Source organism: Plecotus auritus, assembly GCF_963455305.1.
Source record: "Plecotus auritus genome assembly, chromosome: 7".
NCBI classification, from domain to species: domain Eukaryota; kingdom Metazoa; phylum Chordata; class Mammalia; order Chiroptera; family Vespertilionidae; genus Plecotus; species Plecotus auritus.
Genome location: NC_137774.1, coordinates 11,631,811 through 11,647,172, shown reverse-complemented (window position 1 = coordinate 11,647,172; position 15,362 = coordinate 11,631,811). Strand labels below are relative to the sequence as shown.

The 15,362-nt window shown below is 47.2% G+C and overlaps 1 protein-coding gene across 4 annotated transcripts in view; it reads right to left on the bottom strand.

Annotated features, from left to right (window-relative positions):
* Positions 1–14,714, bottom strand: part of IGF2BP1 (insulin like growth factor 2 mRNA binding protein 1) — a gene marked incomplete at both ends in the record, with an annotated part of 39,731 nt that extends 25,017 nt beyond the window's left edge. For all 4 annotated transcript variants that reach the window (XM_080680152.1, XM_080680153.1, XM_080680154.1 and 1 more), the window contains 2 exons: positions 13,334–13,394; positions 14,540–14,714. In XM_080680152.1, the coding sequence (XP_080536278.1) occupies positions 13,334–13,394; positions 14,540–14,714 (236 nt within the window). The remainder of the gene's footprint in view (positions 1–13,333; positions 13,395–14,539) is intronic.
* Between the last annotated feature and the right edge of the window lie 648 nt (positions 14,715–15,362).

Genomic DNA, 15,362 nt, shown 5'->3' with positions numbered 1-15,362 from the left:
AAGACTGAGATTTAGTTATTCTTGGAATCTAATGTTCCCTGGGAAAGGATGAGGCTGTATCCCAGTATTCGCGTAAAAATAATCACGTATTCTATTAATGGAAAGGAGCTGTCCCTCCAACACGAGGCCAGCCACCTCAAGAGATTCATCATCTCCACTTCGGCTGCCAAAGACCTGTTGGTGGTCAGAAACTTCAGGAAGCTGGCGTTGGCTTCTCCCTAGTGAGGTAGTTCCTCATGGGAACAACGCTCCCGACAGGGCTGCCCATCCCATCCCAGTCCTGGCCTGGCCTGGGGCAGCAGCATCATGTCCTCTCTGTAGAGGTCTTTCTCTCCCGGTGCGGGGATCCCTCTGGGACCACCAATGGTGCCTTCCAGCTTGGTCTCAGCCATCCTTGGCCAGGAGCAGGGGGCAAGGTCCCTAACCAGCCACGGGGACCCAAAGCGCGGAGCACAGCTTCCCCGGTGGAAAGTGGGCGCAGGCAGGGCAACTGAGGAGAAAGAGAGGTGCCTGGGAAGGGCGGCAGCAGCTGAGGGTGGGGGAGGGCTGCGGCAGCTGGGGGGGAGGAGGGGAGCCCTCATGAACGGGCAATTGAGAAGGTCTGAGCAGCTGAGCGGCCGGGCTGGCGTCGGCCTGTGCCCCACGTGGGCGGCCCCTTCCCCCAGCCCCTCTCTCACCTACCCCGGGAAAGCTGAGCGCTCACCCTCCCACCCCAGCCGCTGGGTGGGCCCGGCTCAGCAGGGAGGGGGACAGAGGATGCCCCCGGGACCCCCCACCAGTCTAGAATGTTCTGCCACCAGAATCCCCCTGGTACCCCGACTCTCCCGGAGCCGGTCCCACCCAGCCCAGGGGGCCCTCGGCTACCCGCACAGGGCCTGGAGGGGGAGGGGACAGGCGCTGGGGGCTGCCGGGTGGGGGTGGGGACCAGGACTTTGCCCTTTGTCTCTCTCTCCAGAGCCACCAGCCGAAACCCGACCCCATCAGCGAGCCAGGCAGCCAGCAAGGGGCAGGCTCCCCCTCCGGGGTCCTTTAGTAAATCCAGACCCGACCTCCCTGTGGTCAGGGCTGTGACTGAGGTGGTCCTGTGGGGGAGGGGGCTTCCCGCTGCAAACAGGCCTGCAAGCATTTAAGTGGGAACCGGTTGGGGGTAGGGGGCTGGAAGTGGGGCCGCAGAAGCTTGGAGGGGAGAAAATGGCCCGGGAGGCGGCATTCCTTAGAGACCTCGGCGGGGCTGCGGGAGGAGGCCTCCCACTGAGAAGGCAGGAACGGGGGGCCTGGGAGTGCGGTGGGCTGGGCTGGGGGCAAGAACTGAGGGGCCATCCGCCCCTCCGGGCCTGCAGATAAAAGGGCCTCCTCCCAGAGCGTCCTGGGAGCCTCTACAGCTCCATCACCCCCCAGAAGAGAAGGGCGTTTGTCTGAGGGTGAGAATCACGTTCTTTTGTCTGCCCTTTTGGGGTGTCATCCATTAGTGATAATCTTATTACTACCTCACATTTGCAAAGAACTTCAGAGTTTACAAAGAACTTCTTTACACCACATTTTCCCTATGAACCTAGAACAACGACAAGAGGTTGATCTGAGCCTCTAACCCAGCGATTTTTCAACTGGTGCGCCCCAAGAATTTTTAAAATATGCAGTATCTGACTACTCAGGGGCTCTGATCTCTTTTCCCTTCAACTGTCAAATTAAAAAAAAAAAAAAAGACAACAGCCAACGAAACAAAAGCCATCCCGTGTGAATGAATAAAAATTATACCTACTTTTTTGTCAGATGGGCAAAAAATACCAATTTTTGGTGTGCCGCAGAATTTTAGTCATTAGTTTGTGTGCCATGAGATAAAATTTTTTAAAAGGTTGAACATCGCTGCTCTAAACAACTACAGAAGATCAAGAATATTCTTACTTCCTTTCTGCAGATAAAGTAACAGGCTCAGAGGGGTTAAGGAACTGGTCCAAGGTGACACCAGTCAACAAGTGTCATTGTACCGTGAAGCCTGCTCCTGCTTGTCAAGAAAAAAGGTAAATGGGTCTTGCTCCTCAAAAACATGTATGAACTATTCAAATAAATAAAAACATGCATGAACTATGAATTAGGATTCTGCAGGAATGTAACAAAGGAATGTCCCTCCCTGACCTCCCCCCACCCCACCAACCTCCTATTTTCTCCAAGGTTGAACCCAAACAAAAGCAAGGGGGGGTTGGGGAGGGGGGATGAGCCCAGGTTCCTAACAGAAGTGCTAAAGGATGGAGGCTCCTACAACTCATAACACTTAGGCAGCTTATTTTATGGCGTTTCTGGAGAACTGAGATGAGGAAAGGAGATCCAGGAAAAGATACTGATCCTAGATTCCCACGGTCTGCACATGTGAGGAGAGAAGGGCTGAGACTGATACCCGAAGTCTAACCCCACTCAAGTCCTTCTCCATGAGTGATTTCTTTCCAAAAAGCAAAATATTCCCAATGCCCATCTTAGCTACCCAGACAAAGGAAGAATTACCTAGATTTCTTCAATCACTCAAGATTGCCTGAAAATCCCAACAGTGGGAGAGAAATACAATGCAAAGCAGGTATGAAACGGCTGGGGAGTAAGAAGATTCGGAGCATGGAGAAGTCAATGTTGGGCGTGTTTTTATTTGCTAACCTTATGCTCCCGATGAAAAAAGCTCAAGATAAGAATCAACTTCTCAGGGCATTAGAGCTGTTCCCACCTTGTAAGAGAGAGCTCAGCCTTGGAGGCAGGAAGGCCTGGGTTTAAACCTAACACTACTACTTACTCAGGTATTACTTTCACCCCGCAGAGTTTCCGTTAGTTCCTCCTCTACAGCATGAAGATGAATACCTTATGAGGAGTCCCTGAACTAACTGACCAGCTCTGAGCAGACACTCAATGAACGCTCCCTGTGCTTGTAGAAGATGCTCATATCTTTTGACCACATCACCTGGCACAGTGCTCAGGAGCAAAGAAAATGCTCAAGAAAGGAAATAAACAGAAACATCTGCCCCACTGACCTGAGCCCCTCTCCCCACTGGCATGCCAGCCCTCTCGACAATGCTCTCTCCTTAATCCAAGCCTCTATTTTTTCTGCCTATCCTCCAAAACACAGCTTAGCTCAAAGCTTCCCTTACCTCTCTACTTTAGTTCCCGAGGTTGTGTGCCTCTCTCATTTTACTACAGTCTCCTGGCCTCTGCTGTCCCACAGCTTTTCCTGGATCTAAAGTGAAAGTACTTGCTGGAGGGCAGGGATTTTGGCTTTTACCTCTTTGGTGCAGCTTCCCCTCTCAACCTGAGTCCCTTCTCCACCCTGAAAAAGACTCAATAATGCTAAATAAAAACCCAGAAAGTAATTAATATTTAATACAGAAGAGGGATTAGGCAAAGATTCCCATTTCATGGAGGATGAAAAGGTGATCACTATGTAGGAAACAGCAGAACTGGCAATAGTTTAAATATAGCCCGGGAGAGGCAGATGGGAGGTATTCTTTAATGGGTACAGAGTTGCAGTCTTGCAAGATGAAGAGTTCTGGAGATGAAAGGAGGTGATGGTTGCACAACAATGTGAATGTTTTTAAGACCACTGAACTGTACATTTAAAATTATTAGGACAGTAAATTTTATATATACTTTTTACCACATTGAAAGTTATTTTTAAGCCCTAACCGGTTTGGCTCAGTGGATAGAGCGTCGGCCTGCGGACTGAAGGGTCCCAGGTTCGATTCCGGTCAAGGGCATGTACCTGGGTTGCGGGCACATCCCCAGTAGAGGGCGTGCAGGAGGCAGCTGATCGATGTCTCTCATTGATGTTTCTAACTCTCTCTCTCTTCCTCTCTGTAAAAAAAATCAATAAAATATGTATATATAAAAGAAGTTATTTTTAAAATACCCAGGATAAAGTGAAAAATCTGAAAGCCTCTGGAGAAAAATTATTTGATAAATTGTATTTCTTTTTTATCTCCACCCTAAGACCAAGGTCTTTCCCTTGTTACTCGTTGTATTTGTAGTATCTGGCAGAGGGCATGTCATGCAATAGTAGACCCTGAATATAAAAATAAGTGGATGAATGCATGCATACATGCATGAAAGAGTACACAATTAAAGGTACCAATCTTTGCAGCAATATGCAAACTATCATAGAAGTCCATACCATCTTACTAAATATTTCCTGACATGGAATTTAGTTGTAGACATTATTTTTTTAAATCCCAATGGCTAATGACTGACCAGCACAGACGCCCCCCCCCACACACACACACACAGGCTAAAGTTGCTGGTGATGGGATGTTTTGAAGAGGGCAAAGGAAACTATTCATTCAAGATAGTCAGTGAGGAGCAAGAGTAGCAAAGTGAAAGATACATGAGGTTTGTGAAGATCATTTTATTCCACTTCCTGCCCACCCCCAGCCTCTTCTGGACAGGTATCATTCTACCCTATTCTTTCCTCTTCTTCTCTCCTTCTCTTCTCTAAAAAGCCAGCAGCAGCAGCAGCTTTGAACTAAACAGTAATAAACACGGGAGGAAAACCCTCTAGATAAAATAACTTCCTCAGCTAGGTTTTCCCTTCTTTGAAATGAAATAAAAGTTGCTGGAGTGGACACTTCAACAGGAGTAAAGGAAATATTCTGAACCCTGCTGCCTCCACAGCCAACATCCTATTATATCTAGTCCTTGCTCGGAACACGCTAACGAGATGCAGCCACCAAGAAGCCATGTATGTCTGTGAAGCATCATCTTCACCCTCTAATTTAGGGTTCTGTCTCCAAATCCCGCCAAAGCAACTGCTCTCTATTACAGTTGGACCTCTCCTCCCAAGCAACTTACAGACCTGGAGGAGGAAGTAGAATAAATATTTGTAACTCTGAATAGACATCCTCAACAAGTCTACTCCACCCAACAGCGCCCACTTTAGTTCCTGTCTCCCCTCATTTTCTCCTCCTCAGAGTACCTAACGGAAAGCTGAGCCCCAAGCAATTCCAAATGTCAACCCAGAAAAACACGAATCATTCCGCATGAACTAATTGTAAAACCCTTTATAGTAACTGATTAAAGTCACAAGCCTTTTAAATGGCCAAAACCCACATCCGATTAGAGCCCATCCCCTCCCCACCCCACTAACAGAAGGTCCAATCCTCCTTCCCTGGACGGAGATGTCGGAAGGGGTTGTGGGAACGTGCATGTGTGTGTGCACCCTTTGAGCAGCGAGGGCTGAAGAGAAGAAGTGGACATGAAGGTGACTTCTGAGCACATCTTTGGGGACTGTTTCTAGTCCAGGGGGCCAACGGGAGAATGTGAGGATACTGTGGCTTTACCCCCAGCACCCCACCAGGGAATAGGGAATGATGCATGCATTCACTTCCTGGGCATCCAGGGATCCCCAACTCCCGAATGCCTATTTTGTTAGTTTACCAAGAGCAGAACATTAAGGCAACATCTCCCACCAAGTGGGGAAACTGCTCTCATTTCTTCTTCCCTCAGACCCTCTTCATCCTGAATTCTTACAACACCTACATAACTTGCAGAATTAGGGTGGTTCGTCTCTCACCAATGTCGCCTACCATACATGCACCTTAGACAGTAGCCCCAAACTGTGACATTTCAGCTAGGAACCTGGCCTGGGATCAAGGCATCAACAATAAATAGAATATATAGCCCATTTCCCTAAGGAACAATCAGTAGCATTCCCACAATGCTTACCCCATCTCTCCCAGCCCTTTGTTTGAGAGAATGGGTAAGAGACATAGCATACAGTTAGTTATCAAAACAACCTACACACAAATCCCCTGCACTATGTCTATCCCTCGTTGCCCCCCATACAAAATACATGCCAAACCCACCTAAGTTATACGTAAGCAGCCTTAGATATTTTCCCCAAGCTGCAACACACAGTCCAAAAACAGGCAGAGAGGTCCCTATCTAAAACAAATAATAATAGCTCATGTGTAATAGTGCCGTTTACAGCACAGAAATTGAGACTAAAGGAGGTTAAGTAACTTTCCCAGTTTCCCAATCATTGCCTGACTCCAAAGCTCTTGTTTTTAAACACTTAACTCTCCTGGGAGAGACCTTTCCTGCACTGCCCTGTAGAGGACTGAGTGAGGGACCTGGGGTAGTTTATGAGACTCTGACCTCATACAGCTTCCTCCCATCTTGAGCCTCCAGAATTCTGAATGAGTCCTCAAGAATTCTGAATGAGTCTTCCCTGCTCCTGTTGCCAAAGAACTCAGCAGACCCCACAAACAACCTTAACACATAACAGTTTTTTTTTAATTTCTGAATTTTCTGATTTCTCTTCTTAAAGATTCTGTCTATTCCCAATCAACTAAACTAAATTACCCAACCAAATTTCACCTTTCAAGTGGTCAAAACATCTGGATAAAGGACTACATTTTTTTTTTTGACGGAAACTAACTCAAGATGAATAAAAATGGAAGTTTTCCTTAGTCCTCTTTTCCTAAGGAAATGTTCAGAGGATTGACAAGAATCCACGGAACAGAGTAGAGAGGAAAACAGAAAATGAAGAGAGATCCTCAATTGCCCTGCCTCCTCTCTAAAAGCAATTTTCTCCACAATTCTCCCCTGAACTATGAGCAAAATTCCCACCCATTCTGACAGGTCTCTTGTATGCCTTTAGCCACCAAAATGCCACTTATCTAATAATCAGACTTGTCCTGCGGGGTCTGGAAACCCAGTCAAGAATCTTCTCATCATCCAGCTCTTGGCTCTCTGTTTCATTCAAAAGCAGTCTCCTGATGGTTAGCCATGCTCTACGCTCTGTCACACGACCAGAAATCAAATCCCGGAAGGCTGGACTCTGCGGTCAGACTGCATTTCTGATGTTGTTCGCTGTGCGTACAGTTACATTTCAGTGTTTTGCAATCAGGTTTTCTCCAACTCTGTGATTTATCCATAATCCACACACATTTTATTTCAGCAGTCTTTGTTTAGGGTGACGCTTGTTTAAGCCTGTTCCTTCAGTATTCACTATTCATTGCCAACGTACTGTGCTGCAAAGGTAAGAAGCAGGTCTTACCAACAGCTGGTTGGCACTGCTTTTTCAATGCTAGGATGACCCACCCCTTCCACACACTAAGAAGTAGTCTCTGCCCTGGCCGGTTTGGCTCAGTGGTGAGAGTGTGGCCCATGAACCAAAGGATCTTGGGTTCAGATTCCCAGTCAAGGGCACTACACCCCGATTGCAGGTTCATTCCCTGCTCAGTTGGAGGCATGTGGGGGAGGCAACCAAGCTATGTGTCATCTCCTCTCCCCCCACACCCCTTTCTAAAAATTAATGGGGGGAAATATCCTTGGGTGAGGATTTTTTCTTTTATAAAAATTTTTTCCTTGATTTCAGAGAGGAAGGGAGAGGGAGAGAGAAACATCAATGATGAGAATCATTGATCGGCTGCCTCCTGCATGCCCCCCTACTGCGGATGGAGCCTGCAACCCAGGCCTGTGCCCTTGACCGGAATCGAACTTGGGACCCTTCAGTCCACAGGCTGGCACTCTATCCATTGAGCCAAACCGGCTAGGGCTTGAAAAGTAGTCTCCTTTGAACAAAATCTGAGGGAACATGCAAGTTCTAGTAGAATGGAGTCAGCCTACTGGGGACTGACCCTGTTGGCATTATCTCCTTATCACCGGCACTCTCCTGTATGATCATTTTCTAACCAAATCAAACTTTTATCAATAACCAAATAAGCATCCTTTCTTGAGTCCATGCTTTTTGAGGCGAGATCTTTTCTTACTTTGTTTGACAAGCATTTTAAAAGGTGTGAGCAGGGAGAGGAAATGCGCTCAGCACAGGTGGAAATGGCGTGCAAATTTCATATTAACATGGAGCCAATCGCTGGCTGAGACCCTGAGAAAGATCTTCCGAAGCCTAGCATGTGGCCAACTGGAGGACCCGTTGCCTGTCTTTTACAACAGGAACAAAATCCCCCATAGAACCTCAGGTTACTCTTACTTCTTTTGTTATTATTTCAGTCAGCCTCAGTTACATGGAGACAGTCCAGGGGCTAAAGATTACAGATTTGACAGTTAACTCTTCAATGTTCTATGCCCCATGGCGAAGGTACCTCCATTTTCTCTCCACCTCTCTCATCCTCTTCTTTTCCCTTAATCCATTCCCTCCCTCTTCATTTCATATTCACCCACCGGCCTCTTGCTTTTTTGCCTTAGAATGGAAAGTTCCTGAGACAGCAGGGCCCTGGAAAGGTCTAGCCCTGAGGCCAGGGAACACTCCACCACGTGGGCGAGGTTGGGGATGTGGGGGCTGCTGGCAGGCTGGGGTCTCGGGGACCCTGGGAAAGGAAGCCGTCCTCGGAGACCCAGGCCTGCGGATGTTCCAGGCAGGGACTTATTCAAAGGAGGAAGGCGGCCCCAGCCAGAGCCGGCAGAGATTGCGAGGCTGGGGCTGGGGCTGGGACTGGGGCTAGGCGGGCGGAGAAGCGTTAGGGCGGCCCGGGTGGCGCGGGCTCTCCAGGAAGAGGCGCCGCGACTTTCTCTGCTTTTTGAAAAGGGGAAGGGAAGGCAGGCAAAGTCCGAAAGCAAAAATAGCCTTGCCCTGGGCTGAATCTACCGCGCGCTGGTCTTCTAAACCTGGTGCCCGCGACCCCTTCTCCAGCCGCTTCTCTTTTAAAAGGGAAGCGGGAAATCCTCCTCAACCTACCCCCCTCCCCTCTCTCTTTTTCCCCGTCTGGAATTTCCAACCCAGGACTAGCTCCTCTGATTCCTTCAGTCTCCCCTGCTGCTTTTTTTTCCCTCCCCTTTCCTCTCCCTAACACTCCCATCCCCAAATCTGAGCTGCACTTTCTGGAAGACATTAGCCACATTTTAAGGATCCTTTAAGAGGATGGAGGGAGAACAAGACTAAATGTAAATTCTAAAAGCTTGAAAAATACCATGTTTTTCAAATGCCTTTGGTTCATACATTAATTCTAATGACAACATCACCACGATTACTGGCCCCACACACAAAAATTAACGGAGGTATAACCAATACATAATATGTCTTCAACACAAATCCCTAAACTTCAACAAATAACACTCGCTGGTCTTCCTTTTCACTCAACTAAACAGATCTGGAATTTTTTTTAACGTTTCAAAATTGTATACTCCCTAGCCTGTCTTTGTCAACTAGCTATTACACATTCAAGTCTAGAATAAATGAATTCAAAAATAAGCCTTAAAAGTACCCAAACACATAAAATAGATTCAAATGACATCTATTAAGGTAATTTTAAAAGATTAGAGGCTCAGACCTTTGAATCAAAATTCTTCCAATGGCTAATGGCATGTATTTCATCTCTAAAACATAATTATGAGAATGTTTTGCTCTTTTTCCACCAAAAGCTGTGCCATTAAAACTTTACATTTGGAAGAGCTAACTATACTTTGAATAAATTAGTGATGTGAATTACAATTCTTCCTCTCCTTTACTCAAAGGTTCTCCCATCTGGGAAACCACTGGAATAAAATTTCATCTTTCTCCTTTGAATTAGAAAATAAAGGGTTCTGGAGACGTATAACTCTTTCAAAGGATAGTCAAATACCACAGTCCTTAGGAAAGTCATCTTGAAATACTGAGAACTTAAATAACAAGTTAAGGATTTCTCTAGCCGTGAAGAAAACTTAATTTTTATGAATTTGTTAAGTTTACTTTCTAGGTGAAAATAAAAATGGGGAGGGTAAATTGTTTTCCACCTTTCCTCCAAATAATGCAGAAAAAAATTTTAAATCAACCATTTTAAAACTTACTTAAAGCCCCCAAAAAGTTAACATTCATAAGAAAACCTCTTTACTGAAAGTGTCATAAACTGTTTCTACTTTAAACATCCTTCTTGAATACATATTTGTTGAAAGATACATTGACAACTACAATCACTACAGCAAAAGTGCCTGAAAATCCTCCCACTCTAGTACTTTTTACCCCTTTTTGGCTTTTTAAAAATACACTGTTTCTTAACCCTCTTTATAATTCATTTTCAGCCCCTAAAGACAATTTTCTCTAAAGGCATACCCATTTCTGAAGGCAAAAATTTTTGCCTGCTTTGAAAACATTTAGTGACCCAATTATTTCTTCAGAAGTTTCACAAATCACTTAAGATTAAAAATAATATTTTTGCCATTTATAAGACATCCTTTTGCAAGATTTTTAAAGCTGCTGACTTTATAAGATGAAACTGTAAAATCAGAATTAAATTTGAACACCTTCTCTTCTAAGAGTTCTCACTTACAAGGCTTAGACCAACCCCTGTATGTTTTTTTAAAAATAGTTGGAAATTTAAGGCAAAGTGTTAAGCCCACCTCATTTTAAGACAACTTAAAGAACCACCATTAACCTGCCTAAGGAAACCAAGTCTTAAACTAAAACACAACACTGAGAAAAATGCAGTACATCTCTCATTTTTTTTAACAGCAACACCTTTTATTTTGATGACACCAGTTGACAGTAGGTAAGCTATCTTTGGGCCACATTCCCCTAGGAAGAGGCTCACACAGTGGCAAATGAAACAAAGTTTAATTCCCTTAAAAAGGAAGCCATTTCTCAAAATAAACAAGACTCACTAAGATGTACCCCTTTACCTTAACTACTCTTAGGTCTCAAAATAAAACACATATACAAACCCTCTCCCACAGCTGTTTTTAAAATGCTTTTGGTTTTACTCCTTTGTCCTAATATTTGAGAGTGAATATATACAAATTCTCAACAAAAAGCCAAAACTGTTGGCCAAAATTCCAACACTAAGAGGGTGTTTCAAGCATTCAGCTTTTCAGTTCAAATGTCCACAATCTTCAATAAATCTACTGTATCTCAGAGAAATTGGTCACCCATTTAAAAATCTCAACTTCATGTTTTCAGTTTAAATGTATAATGTTCAGTCTCTGGGGTTCTTAAAAAGATACAAATTATACTTATCAGATAAAATTAGAATAAAATATATTAATACTTCAAAATCAGGGTTGTTCAGAGGTTAACTGCTATATCATCTTGTTTGACTTCCCCCTCTAAAAAAAAACAACAAAAACCAGGACCATTTATAGTTTGCTAGGTTTTTATGAAAACCTTAGAAATGTTTAAAGTCATAATTCATTTGGAACTTAGCACATCAAGAATTCTCTTCTATTTTAAACAGCAAAAACACTAGAGTATATATACACATGTATATGCACAGTTGTTCATTTTGCTTAAAATATTAGTCAGTTAATTAAGTAGCTCCTTTTATATATATCCATGAGTGAAAAAGCCAGTTAACAATCCAACTGAAAAAATACTTTTCAGACTAAAACACATTACCACAACATGCTTCCCTTCCCCAAAGAACACAAAATGATAGAGCATTCTGACTTCATGAAAACAAACTTTCCTTTTTCAAACCCTAAAACTTCCAAAATGGATTCATTCTACAAAAATGAAGTGCCTTTTCACCACCACCCAAAAAATAAAATAATACACAACTGACTCAATGTTTGTGCTCACAAATTATTTCAGGAAGAGAACACACAAAAGATCAAATTTAATATGGGTGTGGAAAGGCAGATTTTGTACCCACTCTTCTCACAAACCCCACCCCTTCCCAACTCAAAAGAGCCCTCAGCAATGCATTTTGGAGGGAACAAGGAGCCTAAAAATGGCTTGAAAGCAAGCAGATGGCTTAGGGAAAAAGATCCATAAATACAGAGCACCATGAAAATTAAAATATAAATGTTTTGGGTTCCATTTCATCACATTTTGCTATTTCTCTTGCTTTTCAGTTCATTCCCTTTAAAATTTAAGCCATGCTGAAGAGCAGAAGAAAAAAATTCCCATTTGGCATTCCAGTTATTCTGGAAATTTTTCATCAACGTGTTTCAAACATTCAGCTTTCGATTCAAATGTCCACAATCTCCTCACTAAATCTACTGGTGTCAGTGTATGGTTTTTCTATTATTCCCCATCTCCAAGAAATGTTTCAAAATGATTAAGACTTTTTTCTTCCATCCTCCCCATTTGATGACCTCTTTATCCTAACTCTAGTTGCCTTTCCAACAACAGAGTATTTCAAGCACTGGAGGTTAAATCACAAACTCTGTAAACATAGTTACAAGTCATATTGATCCTCCATTGATACAATGGTTCCAAGTTATTTAAATATCTCAAGCTAAATCACTGAACAGCTTGTTCCAGGTGTTAAAACTTTCTAGCTCCTCTTAACCTCCTCCAAAAAAGCATAGCCACCCACCTCTACCTTCCCACCCAGAAAAGGCCAGGGACTATTCTGAAATGCAGCAAGTTTCCAGTTGAAATGCGGGGAGAGGAGCAGTGAAAGAATGAAAGGTTTACTGGAGGCTCCAGCGTGACAGAAGTGCACTGTCAACATGTTTCAAGTCAGATTTCACAAAGCAGAAAGCCTCTGCCCTTACACTTCCCAGCCAGAGTTCAATGAAAAATGTGAAATCCACCATGAATTAGATTTGGGGGTAACACACAGAACTAACCCACTTTGCTGAAGTGAGGACAGAATGGTATTGGGACAGGGACACAGGGACACACACACACACACACACACACACACACACACACACACACACACACACACAATCCATTCATCCAGGGAGTTCTAGACCCTCCAAAGAGCCCCAGCTCACAGCCTGAACACAAAGCTCTCACCCCAGATGGTCCCCTTGTAACAATGGGCTGAAGGGGGGGTTGGGGGGGGGGGTCCGCGCTCGGAAAGGATTGTTCAGCCAAAAGTATATTCTTTGCAAAATCCACTTGAGATGGGAGGACGTGTGATGTGAGGGACTAGGATAGGAGGTCTGTGGAAAAATCTAATGCCCTTGCCTGTTGCAGAAATATAAATATAGCACAAGGCTAAAGAAAATTATTGGAGGGGAGGGCCGCAACTCCTTCCACTCCCCCTAGGGAATCGAAGGGGACGTGCCCCCCCAAAACCACTTAAGAATTAAGGTGAGGGAAGGGGGGGGGTGTTGAGGCCTGCTAGGAAGCTGCAGAAATGCCCATGAGTCTATAAACTCTTCAAGGGTTTTAGCTTCCCCACAAAAAATGGCCTCACACACCTTGAACAAACTCAAGGTTTCTCCCCTATCGATTTTTCCCCTTTTACTTCTCCAAGAAACATCTCCTGGCCCACCCTAGCCCCAGCTTATTTTTTTTACAAGCTGTAAACCACCCATTACAAGATCTTAGTCAATCTTCTCTCCCTGCCCCCAACATCCGGAGTTGGGGGTGGAAAGGCCAGTAATGGGTTTCTTCCACTGGAGACACCATGGACCCCCTGAACACAGCTTCTCAGAGCCCTTAGGCCGCCCCCCTCCCCAGAGAAGAGCGCTTTCCTACCTTTGTTTTTTGGGGACCGAGTGTTCAATCTCTAGGCGTTTTCCTTGCAGTTCTACTTTCCCTAAAGATTTAAAAAAAATAAAAAAATATATATGAGAGCTTGAAGGGGGGGGGGGGAGGCACCAGGGGAACTCAGGAGTTATTGGGATTTGAGACCTTCCTAGGAATCCAGGCAGTGGGTTCTGCAGCCGGATGCGAAAGGTCGCTCTGAGAATGGTGGCGTCTGTAAATTTCATTATTGCTTTCTTAATTTTTGTTTTGTTCTGTTTTCTCACCCAGGCTGGTTGAGTCGTGGGACGCTCTGGGAGCTCGGGTTTGGGAGAGCGAGGGCGTCGGTGTGGGCGGGCTGCCTACAAGGCTTCCAGACGTGGGAAGAAGGGGCCGAGAAAGGACGCCCGTTTCTCCCCAAGTGTGTTTTGGGGAAAGGGGGGGGGGGTGCAGAATGAAACTTTATTTCTCCGTCGAGTCCAGGAGGAGGGCTTCTGGCGGCGGAACGGTCACCTGTCGAGCCGGTCGGGGGGAGAGGCCCTGGGGGAGCGCAGCGGGGCCCGCAGGGAGGGTCCCTGGCGGCGGCGGCGCGCGTCTCCCGGCCCAGCCTCGCGTCTCGGGAAGCAGCATGGCGACCCGCCGCCGCCGCGCCACCGCTCACGCCCCACGTTCAAATCAAAATGGCTCAAGCCCCAAGGCCCTGGGCGGGAGGCAGGATCCCGGTTCTCGGATCCTGCTCGAAGGCTCCAGTCCCCAAAGACACCGGGGAGATCGAAAACGGGAGCAGGGGCCCCCTTCCCCGCCAGGAAAGGCCTAGGGCGGAGGAAGGGGAGCTGGAGCGCCGGGGGTGGGGGGAGCGCGCCAGGCGCGGATAGGGAGGGGCCGACGGAGAAATAACGCCCAGACTGGGTGGCCTCAGTGGCGCCCCCCCACTACTGCCACGGGAGGCTCCCGCCCCGTCGGCGGGGGATGTGGGGACCACCTTACCAAACCCTCCCGGGGCTGGAAGGGGTGAGGAAACCCCGAGTATTTCCACACGAGGGTGGAGACGGGGGGGGGGGTGGAGACGGAGGGGCGTCGAAGGTGGAGGGTGGGTCCTGAGGCCAAGGGCGCAGGCCGTGGGGAGAGCGGAGTTGGCGGGCAAGGAAAAAAGAGGCGCGGGTCTCCGTTGTTCCGGGATCTTGTCGCGGTTTCTCGGGGAGATGGGCGCACTCTTACCGGAGAAAGTTTCGATGGCCTTCATCGCCCAGTGCTCGTCGGGGCAGTCCACGAAGGCATAGCCGGATTTGACCAAGAACTGGCCGCTGTAGGAGATCTTGTGCTCCGCAAACACTTTCTCCAAGTCGGCGGGAGTCACGCTCTCGTTGAGGTTGCCGATGTACAGCTTGTTCATGGTGGCAGGCTCCGGGCGGGACGCGGTCCCCAGCAAGGCCGAGCGGGCGGGCGGGCGGGCGGGCGCGGGCGGCGAGCCTCCTAGGCCGAGAGGCGGGCGGGCGGCCGGCGGCGGCAGCCGCAAACTTTCTTTGCACCCACCCCGAAAGTTGTCCGGAGCCCGGGGCGCGGAGGGCGGCCAGAGGACGCGCAGAGGTCGCGGGGAGTTCGGAGAGGCTCGGGAGAAGTGCCCGCGGCGCGCTGGGAGGCGGACGACGCGGCGCTACTCCTTCCCTTCTGTCCGAATCCCCTCCGAGCGGGCTGGTGTGTCACGTTTCTCCGCGGCCGCCCTGGCGCCGCCTCTAAATAAAATCGACTAGGAAAAAAAAAAAAAAAATGGAGCGAGGAGGGAAAAAAAAAAAAAAAAAAAGAGGCGAAGCCACGTGGTGAAAGCCCCCACCCACCCGCAGGGGAAGACCCCTGACGCCTCTGGGCCCTTCCACCCTCCAGCCCAATCCAGCCCACCAATCTCCCGCCCGGGAAGATCGGGGCGGAGGGAGGGGGCCCTCCACTCACCCCCGAGTCAAGGGGGCGGGTGGGGTAGCGTTCCCGAAGCTCCACGAGCCCCCTCCTCCTTGGCAAGAATCTGGCCCCTAGGGAGGCGCCCCGC